The sequence below is a fragment of the Saccopteryx bilineata genome, chromosome 2 (genome assembly GCF_036850765.1).
Source record: "Saccopteryx bilineata isolate mSacBil1 chromosome 2, mSacBil1_pri_phased_curated, whole genome shotgun sequence".
Classification (NCBI taxonomy): domain Eukaryota; kingdom Metazoa; phylum Chordata; class Mammalia; order Chiroptera; family Emballonuridae; genus Saccopteryx; species Saccopteryx bilineata.
The window spans coordinates 643,953-657,729 of record NC_089491.1 but is presented as its reverse complement, the minus strand read 5'-3'; the positions used below and the strand labels follow the sequence as shown (position 1 = coordinate 657,729).

The following is a 13,777-nucleotide window of genomic DNA, read 5'->3' as shown; positions in this document are numbered from 1 at the left end:
GGTGCCTCCCCAGGCTGGGTTCCCCACTTCCCGTGGAGGCCCACGGGGTGCCAGTGTCCACCTCCTGGGGTGCTAGTGTCCACCTCACACCAGGCTCCCATCACCTGTCACCCTTGCGGCAGCGAGCTCTTCAGAGCCCCCGCCCCTGGTCTCTGCCTGGCACCAACCCCGTTCCCACCAGCCGTGTGCCCTCCAGCACTGGCCAGGGCAGCCGCACGCCAAGCCGGGGGTCCACCCCGTTCTCCTCGCCTGCGGACCACGTGCATACATGTATCACACACGGGACAGCTGGGCGGGGCCCCCAGCTGAGCAGTGAGTTGGGGGCTGAGGCCGGGTGACCCCCTGCCCCACACCCCTCCCTCCCGGGCGGGGCTGGGCGCCTGACCTGCCCTCCAGTCCACACCCTGAGAGCCCGGGCCCAGCCCCCTCCCTCCTCCACCACGGGGCCCGTGGCCACATGCTGGAATGTTCTGAACCCTCCGGTCCTTATCCGGCACAGCTGCCGCTCAGGTGCCAGCCACCACTGCCTCTTACCTGGGCAGGCACAGCGCCCACTCCCAGGTCCCCCGCCTCCCGCCCTGCGGTCAGAACACGGAATCCGTGCACTGCTGCCCGGCTCAGCACTTGTGGGTCCCCACCAGTCACGTGTGGGTCCCCACCAGTCACGAGCGGGTCCCCACCAATCACGAGCGGGTCCCCACCAGGACAGAGATCTGCTACCCAGCCTTTGAATCTGCCCAACGCCACCCCCAGTATGGTCTCCCAGCCCAGGCCCGCTTGGCAGGGCATGGTGCTCTCGGCTGGAGGCTGCTGGGGCAAGGGCTCATTGAAGTCCTCACTGAGGCTGCCCTCCAGGCCCGGCCTTCGTGGGTCTGACAGGGGACCAGGCTGCTCCCCAGCACGGGGCTTCCCAGGGCGCCAGTGGGGACTTCCTCCCAGCTCCCCAACTTCCTGTTTTCTCAAGAAAACGTACCAGCAGAGGCACTGAAAAGCTCATTAAAATGCCTCCCTGCTTCCTGGACATCCTGGGGTCTGCACACTCGCCGCTCAAGTACAAAGAGGCAGCAGACCCAGTTCCTGTCCTCCGGGGCCCAGTCTGACGGAAAGGCCTGGCGCGCTCCTCCCGCTGCCCAGAGGCCACTGTGGGCCCCGGCCGGGCAGGGGCCTGAAAACAGGGGCTTCCCTCCGGCCTTCCTTCCTCCCACTGCCGGATGCTGGCCCGGGGGAGCTGGCAGGAATGAGCCAGGTGGGCGGGTGCAGGGGTCTGCTCCGGGTCGTGGCCCAAATTCCGGAATGTTCTGGGAGTAGCCAGCACTCTGTGCCGGGAGCCCCCACCCCCTGCAGGGCCAGGCCGAGAGGCTGCATCACCTCTCCCCCATCCAGATAGCCTGGGGAGCCTGCGCCCTCAGCCAGCACCTGGGCCGGCCAGAGAGGAGGGGGGGTGCCCTCCTAGGGTGAGTAAGCGTGGGGCCCCCCGGCCCCAGACCCCTCTCGGAACCCTCACCTGGGGAGCTTCTCACCCAGACTTCTCTAGAGGTCAGGGTGGTAGGTACCCAGTGCCGCCTGTGGCTGTGGACGTCGCCCTTGGAAAATGGAACACACCCTTCCCACCCCCGGCCAGACAGGACTTCCGAGGGCTTCCTATACTCCAGCCAGAAGCCCCGTGGGAGGCCAGCCCTGGGCACACAACATCCCCCAAATCCTCCAAGCTGCTCCCCGGACGGCAGCCACTTACCTTGGCTACCTCTTGGCCCTAGGCTGCAGGGTCCCCCCGAACCCTCACCCGCCTTGTGTGGGAGGAAGTGGAGGAAACACCACCAATGAGGCAGTGACGACTGCTCAGAGGAGTGGAGGCGCCAAGGCACGTGGCCTCTGCTGTCCAGCTGTCCACCAGGGACATGCCAGGTTCCCCACGGCAGCCCCACGGCTCACGCACCGGCCACGGCAGCCCCACGGCTCACGCACCGGCCCACGGCAGCCCCACGGCTCACGCACCGGCCCACGGCAGCCCCACGGCTCACGCACCGGCCCACGGCAGCCCCACGGCTCACGCACCGGCCACGGCAGCCCCACGGCTCACGCACCGGCCATGGCAGCCCCACGGCAGCCCCACGGCTCACGCACCGGCCACGGCAGCCCCACGGCTCACGCACCGGCCATGGCAGCCCCACGGCAGCCCCACGGCTCACGCACCGGCCCACGGCAGCCCCACGGCTCACGCACCGGCCATGGCAGCCCCACGGCAGCCCCACGGCTCACGCACCGGCCATGGCAGCCCCACGGCTCACGCACCGGCCCACGGCTCACGCACCGGCCCACGGCAGCCCCACGGCTCACGCACCGGCCCACCAAACCCTGGCACACCAGGACCTACCGGGCAGCGGCTGAAGATGTCTGCGGGTGTGACGCGCACGTGGAAATGCCTGAGCACGGCCTTCGCCTGCTGCGCGGCCTTGAGGGAGCAGCTCCACCCAGAGGCAGTGCCCAGCCCCGACCTGGGCCCGGAGCTGCGAAGAGAGGCGGCCACTGAGCCCAGAACCGTCTGGGCTGCCCCACTTCCCCTAGCTCTGGCTTCAAGAGCCTCCCTGTGGCCCACCCGTAATGCGGCACTACCGGGTGAAGTCTACGGCCGCCGGCCCCGCGGCAGAGCCTGCACTGGGGGTGGCTGGAGGCCTGGGTGAGGCGGGGTCCTCACCTTGTGGTACGGCAGGCCCGACGTCAGGATGATCCTTCCCTCCCGCCTGGCGACCTGTGCAGGAGGCGAGGGCGACCAGTGAGGGCAGGCGGCCTTCCAGGGCTGGGCTGCTGGGCTTCCCCTGAGTGGCCTCTGCCGGGACCCGAGAAGCCAGCTCAGTCCCGGGCATGGTCTCGCTTTATAGATCTGGTCTTAGAACCATGCAAACATTCTACATCATTGCGAACCACATTGCATTTAAAAAGCAATCTCTAAAAACCCAAAAGAGAGACTTGTTCTAGGGACACGGAAGCGCGCGTGCTGCTGACCACACATCTCTAGGTGCTGCGTGGAGACCGGCAGTGGGCACAGCCCTGCAGGGTCCTGCTGTGGGCAGCGACGCTGACGTTGTTATTCTGAAATGTCTGTGTGTGAACTGTGACACAATGCACACTGACGATGCTTATGTTGTGAGAGTGAGGGTTTTCAGCTGAGAGAAAGGAGCTATGGATAAAACCAGAGATTTTACCATGAACCTCAGATCTGAATGGAAATCTTCAGTGTTTTTTGTTGTTGTTTTTTTAGCGAGAGAAACAGAGAGAGGGACAGAAAGACAGGAAGGGAGAGAGATGAGAAGCATCAATTCCTCGTTGCAGCACCTTAGTTGTTTATTGATTGCTTTCTCATATGTGCCTTGACTAGGGGGCTCCAGCAGACCAAGTGACCCCTTGCTCAAACCAGAGACCTTGGGCTTCAAGCTAGTGACCATGGGGTCATGTTTATGATTCCACGCTTAAGCCAGTGACCCCGTACTCAAGCTTGTGAGCCCGTGCTCAAGCTGGCGACCGAGGGTTTTGAACCTGGCCTGTGTCCCAGGCCAACACTGTTTCACGCTCTGTCTACTGGGAAAGCGTAGAAACAAGAACCAACCCTGCAGCTGAGAGCACCCTGTGCCCAGACGGGTTCATAACTAGGTTTCCTGATAAAGGAAAACAAGGGTTTTTTGGAGAAATAGCTAACTCCGTGTCTCAGGCAGAGAATGCACGCAACGAAGCTGGAACATCTCCTCACGTCAGAAGGCAAAGAAGTTATCAAAGTCTACGAGTGTCACGTCAAAAGGATTCAGGATCCAGTGAAGGCTCCCACATGCCACAGGGGGACAGGATGCCCCTCAGAGAGGTGACAGCGGCGACAGGCGGAAATGTCACACACAGCTCCGCTGTGTGTTTCACATGCTTCCTTAAATATCATTAGTTATCTTTGAGGATGCAGGGGCCGACTCAAGAACGTAACAGCTGAACAATAAAACTCCTAAGAGGCCCTGGCCAGTTGGCTCAGTGGTAGAGCGTCGGCCTGGCGTGCGGAAGTCCCAGGTTCGATTTCCGGCCAGGGCACACAGGAGAAGCGCCCACCTGCTTCTCCACCCCTCCCCCTCTCCTTCCTCTCTGTCTCTCTCTTCCGCTCCCGCAGCCGAGGCTCCATTGGAGCAAAGATGGTCCTGGTGCTGGGGATGGCTCTTTGGCCTCTGCCTCAGGCGCTAGAGTGGCTCTGATCTCGACAGAGCGATGCCCTGGATGGGCAGATCATCGCCCCCTGGTGGGCGTGCTGGGTGGATCCCAGTCGGGCACACGCGGGAGTCTGTCTGACTGCCTCCCTGTTTCCAGCTTCAGAAAAATGAAAAAAAAAAACAAAACAAAAAAACTCCTAAGCAAAAACTGGGGAAAAGCCAGGCGATTGCATTTGGCAGTGATTTCTTAGCTATAGCACCGAAAGCAAAGACAACAAAAATAAAAATAGATAAACTGAACTTCATGAAAATTAAGGACTTGTGTACATCATAGAACACCATCAAGAAAGTAAAAAGACAAACAGACTGGGCAAAGATATTTGCAAATCATGTATCTTGTTGGGAAGGAATGTTCAGAATCTATTAAGAACTACGACTTTGATTAACAACAATAACGAAAAGCAAACAACCCAATTAGAAAATAGGCAAAAGACTCGAAGAGATATCTCTCCAACGAAGACATACACGTGACCAGCAAGCACAAGGAAAGATGACCCACATCGGCAGTCATGAGGGAAACGTACATCAGAACCGCAGTGGGAGACAATCCACACCCACTAGGGTGGCTTTTATTTAAAACAAAACCAGAAAGAAAGAAAAAAGGAACATCCGTGTTGGTGAGGCTGTAGAAACTGGAGTCCTCATGCACTGCTGGTGGGAATGTCCCATGTTGCCGGCCGCTGTGGCAGCAGGACATAGAATGACCCTAAGGTTCAGCAATTCCACTTCTCGGTATCCTCCCCAAACAATTGTAAGCAGAAACTTAAACAGATACCGGTGCTCTTCTAAGGTACATAATAGCGTCATTCACAACAGCCGAAAGGTGGAAACCATCCAAGTGTCCATCAATAGGTGAATGAGTTAACAAACAAAAAATACACACACACACACACACACACACACACACACACACTCACTCACACACAAAGATACACACACATGGGATTTATTCTGTTTTAAAGAGTAAGGAAACTCTGGCACATGCTCCATCGTAGATTGACTTTGAAGACATTATGCTGAGAGAAATAAGTTAGACAGCAGAGGACAAATACTGTGTGATTCCCCTGAAATGAGGCGCTGATGGGAGTCGGAGTCACAGAGACAGAAAGCGGAACGGTGGGTGGCCAGGAGTGGGGGAGGGGACGATGAAGAACGGTTGTTCAGTGGGGACAGAATTTTTGTCTGGGCTGATGAAAATTTTCTGGAAACAGATACTGGTGATGGCGACACAACATTGTGAATGTACTTCAGGCCACCGAATTGTAAATTGCAAATTGTGATTAGGATGATAAATTTTGTGATGTACATTTTACCACCAAAAAAAAAGGGGGGGGGAGAATAAAGCAATAAAGCAAGTGATTATTTCTAGTGATAACACATAGACAGCTATGTGATGAGTAACAAGTGTGTGTGTGTGTGTATGTGTGTGTGTGAGAGAGAGAGAGAGAGAGAGACCGAGACAGAGACAGAGAGAAGAACAGACAGGGACAGACAGATAGGAAGGGAGAGAGATGAGAAGCATCAGTTCTTTGTTGTGGTATCTTAGTTGTTCATTGATTGCTTTCTCATATGTGCCTTCACTGGGGGGGGGGCTACAGCAGAGTGAGTGACCCCTTGCTCAAGCCAGCGATCTTGGGCTCAAGCCAGCGACCTTGGGCTCAAGCCAGCGACCTTGGGACTTAAGCCAGCGACCATGGGGTCAAGTCTATGATTCCATGCTCAAGCCAGTGACCCTGCGCTCAAGCTGGCGAACTCAGGGTTTCAAACCTGGGTCCTCCATGTCCCAGTCCGATGGTCTATCCACTGTGGCACTGCCTGGTCAGGCATGAGTAACAAAATTAAAAACAAACAGAACTGAAGTAAATATGAGGAAAGAACCAAGTGAAAGGGTAGTCAAGAGAGAAAAAAAAACCAGATGAGCTCCACAAAAGAATGACAAAGGGCAACAGCAGGCATGTCAACGGCAACAGTGGACACCAACCCACAGTGGACATCAACCCACAGTGGACACCAACCCACAGTGGACACCAACCCACAGTGGACATCAACCCACAGTGGACACCAACCCACAGTGGACATCAACCCACAGTGGACACCAACCCACAGTGGACATCAACCCACAGTGGACACCAACCCACAGTGGACATCAACCCACAGTGGACACCAACCCACAGTGGACATCAACCCACAGTGGACACCAACCCACAGTGGACACCAACCCACAGTGGGCTGTTCTCAAGTTTCTGTCAAACTGCAATCACAAACCCAGCCACACGTCCTCAGGACAGAGGAAGAGAAAGTGGCCCAGGGGAAATGGCCCCAAGGAAAGGACATGGCCAAAGGGAGATCTTTTGAACAAGAAAGGCCTTGCTTTTTCTTTTCTTTCTTTTTTAGTGAGTGTGAGAGAGGCAGGAAGGGAGAGAGATGAGAAGTATCAACTCGTAGTGGCATTACATTAGTTGTTCATTGATTGCCTCTCATACGTGTCTTGACTGGGGAGCTCTTGCGAAGCCAGTGACCCCCTGCTCAAGCCAACAACCATGGGCTTCAAGCCACAGATCTTTGGACGATAGCATGGGGTCATGTCTATGATTCTACACTCAAGTTGGAGACCCTGCACTCAAGCTGGATGAGCCCACACTCAAACTGGTGACCTCGAGGTTTCAAACTTGGGTCTTCAACATCCCAGGTTGACGCTCAATCCACTGTGCCACTGCCTGGCCAGGCTAGAGCTTGCTTTTTCTTAGAGCAAGGTCTGTCATGTCTGCGCACATCCACACAGCATAAACTCTGAAGGCCATCATACACATAAAACAAATACAATGTCTAATTTGTAGAATTAAGAAAAAAACACATTTTGTTAAAATGTTGGAAGGTAACCTGATTGGTGGTAGCACAATGGATAGAGCTTCGACTTGGGTCACTGAGGTCCCAGGTTCGAAAACCTGTGGTTGCCAGCTTGAGCATGGGTTCATCAACATGATCCTATGGTCTCTGGCTTGAGCCCAAAGGTCGCTGGCTTGAAGTCCAAGGTTGCTGGCTTGAGCCCAAGGTCATTGACTTGAGCAAGGTCACTGGTTTGACTGGAGCTCCCTGGTCAAGACCCATATATGAAGCAATCAATGAACAACTAAATTGACACAACTATGGGTCGATGCTTCTCATCTCTTTCCCTCCCCCTCGCCTCTCACTTAAAAAAAAAAAAAAAAGGCAGGAAAATAATAACAGTTAAGATGAAAAGTGCTGAGAAAGCTAAACTGAGCTAAGACCCCTGTACTAAATTTAACTTTAGAAATTGTGAACTGAACTATACATGTTCAAATTTCTGGAGTGACCCTTAAAAGAACAGAAATAGAACTTATAACTTTGAAACTGACAGAAGGCAATGTAAAACAAGGTGATAAAGCTAATAAAACCTAAGGGGAAAAACCAGGACAAATGGAAAGCACAAACCAGAACAGTGCAACTAAAAAGAAAACGAGCCATACAACTAAACCCATATTATATCACTGATTACAAAAAACGTAAATGGACTAAATTAAGTTGAAAAGCAAAGACTATCAGACTATATATTTTTTTAATCCAGGCAGAAGCAGTTTATAAGAAATATACCTAATACCTAAGATTACAGGAAGGTTGAAAATGAAAGCGTGAGAAAATGATATATAAGTAATAACCAAAGAATGCTGGAGAAATGGTATTTTAACATTAGTTTAAATAGACTTTAAGGTAAAGAGTTTTACTAGAGCCAAAGAGGTTCACTTCATAATTGTACAAGATTTCACTCAACAGAAAGATATACGAGTACTAAAAATTGTGCACATATGCACCTAATAACATAAATTTAAAAAAATAAAGTAAAAATAAAAACAAAAAACAAGTAAAATAAAGACTGACATGACCACAAAGAATTTGGTAACTGCCATCACAGGAGAATTCAGCACAGCTCTCTCAGACTTTGATAGAGTCAGGTGGAGAAATAGTCAAATAGACTATTGTTCTATACAAGTAGAACATGTATTCTTTTAAAATCCACGCAGAACATTTATGAAAAGGATCACCCCCTTGGCTACAAAGCAAGTCTGGCAGTGTACAGAACAAGCCCCCGTTGGCTACAATTCAGTTAGGTAAGAAATCCATTCTAGCGTCAACCTGGAAACGCTGAGGTTGCCGGTTCTAAACCCTGGGCTTGCCTGGTCAAGGCACATATGGGAGTTGATGCGTCCTGCTCCCCCCCCTTCTCTCTCTCTATCTCTCTCTCTCTCCCCTCTCTATAATGAATAAATAAAATCTTAAAAAAAATGGTTAAGAATTAAAAAAAAAAATCCATTCTAAAAACATAACTGAAAAATTACCAAATTCTAAGTTTTCTGAAATTAGGAGACAGCATTATTAAAAAAAGAAAAAAAAAAGTCAAGCAAATAATTATAACAGACACTCAAAAATTATTAGAACTGAAATTTAAAAAAAAATTAAGGGAAACACAACATCTCAAAACAAAACTGATAGAATGAAGTGAAAACAGTACTTCAGGAAAAATTTATGGTCTTGACTGTTTACATCATAAAATTTAAAAGCCTGAAAATTAAAGCGCTAAGCACTCCACTTGGAAATAACCCCAAGAAAGCAAAGGAAGGAAACCATAAAGATAAGAATGGGAATTAACGAGATAGAAACCAAAAAATGCAATAGAAAGGACCAGTGAGGCTGAATCCTCGTTCCTTGAGCAGACTCACTAAACGGACGGGTCCCCGGAGGACGGAGTGAGAGGGGCGCAGGGACCGAGGGGCACAGGGCTGAGCACACCTCCCAGAGCCAGCCGAGCTCCACCGAGGGTCCCAGCAGCTGTGCCGTCTGACATCCCAGGGAAAGGCGCGGATTACCAGAGTGGCTAAGAGGCAGGCGGCTCAGCAGCTGTGTGACCCTGACTTACAGGAGCCAGCGCCAGGCATTCCTCCGCCAAGCAACAGGCCCGCACGTCTTGCCGGAGGACACTGTGGAGCAGACAGTCCATGTGCGCTCCAAGTCGCCGGAGACGGAGGAGAGGAGAGACCCCCCAACGGGTCTAGAAGGCCAGAAAAGAAGGTGAGGGAAAAAGATGTTCCACCCTGGACGTGCTCCTGAGACAGAGCTGAGCTTCCAAAGCAGCCACACAGGACGGCAGGTCGGTGCCACAGGGTCCTGTCGGGAATGTGGTTCCCCTCGTTCGAGGTGGAAGGGCATAGGCCTCCACGATTCTCTCAGTGAGTGAGATAAGGAAAAGAAACGAAACCCCGTAAGGGTCGGACAGGAAGGATGAAAACTGTCATTGCTCATAGACGGCATGCCTACACACAGGACCCCACAGCACGGACAGCCAGTTCAGGAGAACCTGAGAGAGTTTCACAAGGTTTCTGGACATAAGATGGACTCTGAGGCAGCTAGGAACCAGGGCAGCCGTAGTTCCAGCCTCAGCGAAAAACAGAACGGCACAACTTATTACAGCAGCAAAAACGCCAAGCTCCTGGGGCCACAGCAAACAAACCACGCACCAGCTTCACGGGAGATGTGAGTCCACGTCCTGCCCGAGACCCATCAGCGGCAGCAGCTCCAGGCCCCTCGTCTGCTCTCACCCTCCCCAGGAGGCCTCCAGGGAGCTACCTGCCAGAGCGGCACCAGGAGCCCTGAGCAGACTCCTCTGAGGGTCCTCCAAACCGACTCACTAGAAGGACGTGGGTGCACGGTGTGCTCGTGGCCAGTTCTGTAACAGACAGGACACGTGGGCAGCAGCGGTCACCTGGACATGACCCTCTACCCCGGCGGCGGCGTAGCACACGTGTGGCCTGTCATGGAAGTCCATTGGAGACGCAGACCCCGAGGGCACCCAGGGGCGGTCGCATGGGAACCCCTTGCCGGGCACAGACCCGGTTGGAGACTCCCAGACGGACTGCAGGGGTCCATGCACACCACCCCGTTGGACGGTCCAGGGCAAGTTTTATATCAACCAGCATGGCTACCGGGCACCAGACGAGGACCAACCCTGCGTACAAGCCTTCCTGAGGAGAGTGTCACACACTCGCCCACTCGTCCCTGCACGAGGCACGTGACAGAGCAGGAGGCTCTGCTGACACCTGAAGGACACACAACCTGTGAGCCCTCAGCACCGAGCCTGAGCACCTGCATTTCTACCCAACGTCTTCCAGGCTTTTTCCATCGTGGGTGAGGAAGACAGGGTCCAGGCCCGGCCTCCCACTTGCTGGAGACCTGGGTCCCCTCAGGGCTGGTGGGAAGACACCTCTTCCCAGCGGCTGGGCTGCTTGACCGCTGATGCCTGGAGTCCTTGAGAAGCCAGGTTGACAGCTCAGTCTCAGCTCCCAGAAGCTGGAAACAACCCAGGCTGGGGGACAGATGGGTTTTCTACAGGGACAGTGGCCGGGGCCACCAACGGCACAACATTTCCTGGATGCTGGGACCAGGCCTCTGGGAGAGGTGGTCTGTGAGGGGCTGGAGACAGGGGAGAGAGTGGACATCCGCTCATGCATGCCAGGGGTCAGCACACAGGCGGGGCTCCGACCAGGCAGGATATTGGGGTTTGCCCTCCCACATGGGGGGCTTCTCTCTTCTCATTTATTTTATGACAGAGAGAGTACCATGATCGTGGGCCTTCAAACTCAGCTTCCTCATTAGTGAGGTTGGCCCCAGGGACAGCCAGGGATGTTGCCGGCTGAGCCAGGCCCGAGAGCCAAGCACGCATGCTCGCAGGAACCGCGGGTCTTCTGCTGCCCAGGGTGCCTGCTGACCAGCCAGCCCACTGCTCTGCTGTTCCAGGTCCCTGACAGCTCTGTCCTCGCGGTGAGCGTGGGGACCGCTTCCCAGAAGAACAGTTCCAAATCCATCAAGGAAGACCCATATAGAGATCACAGGGTCAGTACGGCTGCATTTTTTTTTTTTTTTTTACAGAGACAGAGAGAGTCAGAGAGAGAGATAGAGAGGGACAGACAGACAGGAATGAAGAGAGATGAGACGCATCAATCATTAGTTTTTTGTTGTGAGATCTTAGTTCACTGATTGCTTTCTCATATGTGCCTTGACTGCTGGCCTTCAGCAGACCAAGTAATCCCTTGCTCAAGCTAGCAACCTTGGGTCCAAGCTGGTGAGCTTTTCTTTTTTTAATTTTATTTATTTTATAACAGAGAGAGTCAGAGAGAGGGACAGACAGGAAGGGAGAGAGAAAGCATCAATTTTTTGTTGTGACACCTTAGTTGTTCGTTGATTGCTTTCTCATATGTGCCTTGACTGCTGGCCTTCAGCAGACCGAGTAACCCCTTGCTCAAGCCAGCGACCTTGGGTCCAAGCTGGTGAGCTTTTGCTCAAACCAGATGAGCCCACGCTCAAGCTGGTGACCTCGGGGTCTCGAACCTGGGTCCTCTGCATCCCAGTCCAACGCTCTATCCACTGAGCCACCGCCTGGTCAGGTAGTACGGCTGCATCTTACAGCAGCGATTCACACGGGCAGGACATGAGAAGGCTGTGTCCAGAGCCACAGCCCATCCGCACAGTGGCCCACTACTCGCCACAAAATGAGACGAAGGCTGACAGAGGCTCTGACAGGGTGAACCCGGACGACAGGAGGCCAAGGGAGAGCAGCCAGCCGCCAAAGGCCACATGGACGATGCCACATAAAGAAATGCCCGGGGCCCTGGCTGGTTGGCTCAGCGGTAGAGCGTCGGCCTGGCGTGCAGGGGACCCGGGATCGATTCCCGGCCAGGGCACATAGGAGAAGTGCCCATTTGCTTCTCCACCCCCCTCCCTTCCTCTCTGTCTCTCTCTTCCCCTCCTGCAGCCAAGGCTCCAATTGGAGCAAAGATGGCCCGGGCGCTGGGGATGGCTCTGTGGCCTCTGCCTCAGGTGCTAGAATGGCTCTGGTCGCAATATGGCGACACCCAGGATGGGCAGAGCATCGCCCCCTGGTGGGCAGAGCGTCGCCCCTGGTGGGCGTGCCGGGTGGATCTCGGTCGGGCGCATGCGGGAGTCTGTCTGACTGTCTCTCCCCGTTTCCAGCTTCAGAAAAATACAAAAAAATGCCCGGAACACGCACATCCAGGGACAGAAAGCAGATTGCCAGGGGCCGGGGAGTGACCACTTCATGAATGACCATTCTCTAAAGCTGACCAGGGACTGGTCGCACAGCTCTGAGGATGCACTAAGAGCCAAGGGACGGGAACTTGGCGGGTGAGTTCTATCTCAATAAACCTGTTAAAAAGACATTACCATCCCAGTTCCCGCCCCGGAATTGAGAGGCAGCTGCCCAGGCCCAGGGCAGCCACAGCCCAGCCTCTCCACGCGTGAGAGTGGGGGTCCCTCCGCGCCCACCAGGCTGGCACCGACGGCACAGCATGCCCTCCTCTGTGCCTTGGGCCCTCTGGCGGGTGCTGCCCGGCTCCCTGTGTCTCTCCCAGCCAGCCGCGCTCTGGTGGCTGTTTGGTAGGACACACGCACGGGAAACGCCTGGACACACAGTTCCACTTTTATCTGGTGAATGTGACCTCCACACAGATGGCCAGACAAGTCTCTGTGGAAAACCAGACACGTGGCTTTGATCCCTGTGACCCACGTGGTGGGGTCACCCCAGAGCTGCCCTCCATGACAGGGCACTCCTTCATGACCTTGGGGCTGGTGCCCCCAGTGGAGCCCTAGTGTGGGCGTGGACAGAGCCCAGTGTGGAGGGCACCCGGCCTGCGCGCGCACACACACCCAGGGATCCACCCTGGCTTCTCAGAGGACAGAGGGCTTATGGGTACACAGCGTTTCCAGGTGCCCCAGGACCCGGGGCAGGGCCACCAGAGTCTGCCTGTGTCAAAGGAGCCGCAAGTGCTGTGTGGCCATTGCCATGTCTGGGTGCTGTGCCTTCTGCTCCGGGGTGGGGTGGCCCATGCAGCACAACACACACAGCCCTGCTCCCAACAGAGCCCAGCAGGCGGGAACACAGGGCTGGCGGGCAGCACAGAGCCTGGCAGGCGGGGACACAGGGTCCGGCGGGCAGCACAGAGCCCTGCATGCTCACCTCAGCCACGAGGCGGTGGTCGTCCCCGGAGCCCAGCACCAGCACGTCTGCGCCCAGACAGCGGAGGCTGCGCGCCAGCCCCTGCAGCATACTGTCACACACCACGCGGAAGGCCCTGGCCGGGACCTAGGGGGCCGTGTCCTCACCCACAGTCGCAGGCGCCTGCAACACAGCCCTGCTCAGCAGCCTGCGGCCCCCCGGGCCCACCCTGGACTCAGTGGGGAGTGGGGGCCCCAGGGTTGCTCGGTGGGAAGTGGGGGCCTCAGTGTGGTCACTCTTTTTAAAAAAACTTGATGAAGAGAACCGTGAGAAATATGTGCTCAATGCAGAAAACCGGTAAAATGATACCGAATCACCCACACTGGACCCCAAGGGTCGCATGCACGTTTTCTGGGGGTCCTGTGTGCACTGAAGCAGGGTTCAGGGCTCAGGGGACACACCAGGCCTGGAGTCAGGAAGGGCTGGACCTTCCTCTGGGAAGTGACCCACACTT

At 54.9% G+C, this 13,777-nt stretch overlaps 1 protein-coding gene across 1 annotated transcript in view; it reads right to left on the bottom strand.

The window, feature by feature from the left end:
• EXD3 (exonuclease 3'-5' domain containing 3) overlaps positions 1 to 13,777 on the bottom strand; it is a 75,551-nt gene that overhangs the window by 13,765 nt on the left and 48,009 nt on the right. The window contains 4 exon segments of the mRNA XM_066259080.1: positions 2,375 to 2,464; positions 2,466 to 2,507; positions 2,696 to 2,749; positions 13,285 to 13,446. Coding sequence (XP_066115177.1) covers positions 2,375 to 2,464; positions 2,466 to 2,507; positions 2,696 to 2,749; positions 13,285 to 13,446 — 348 coding nt within the window.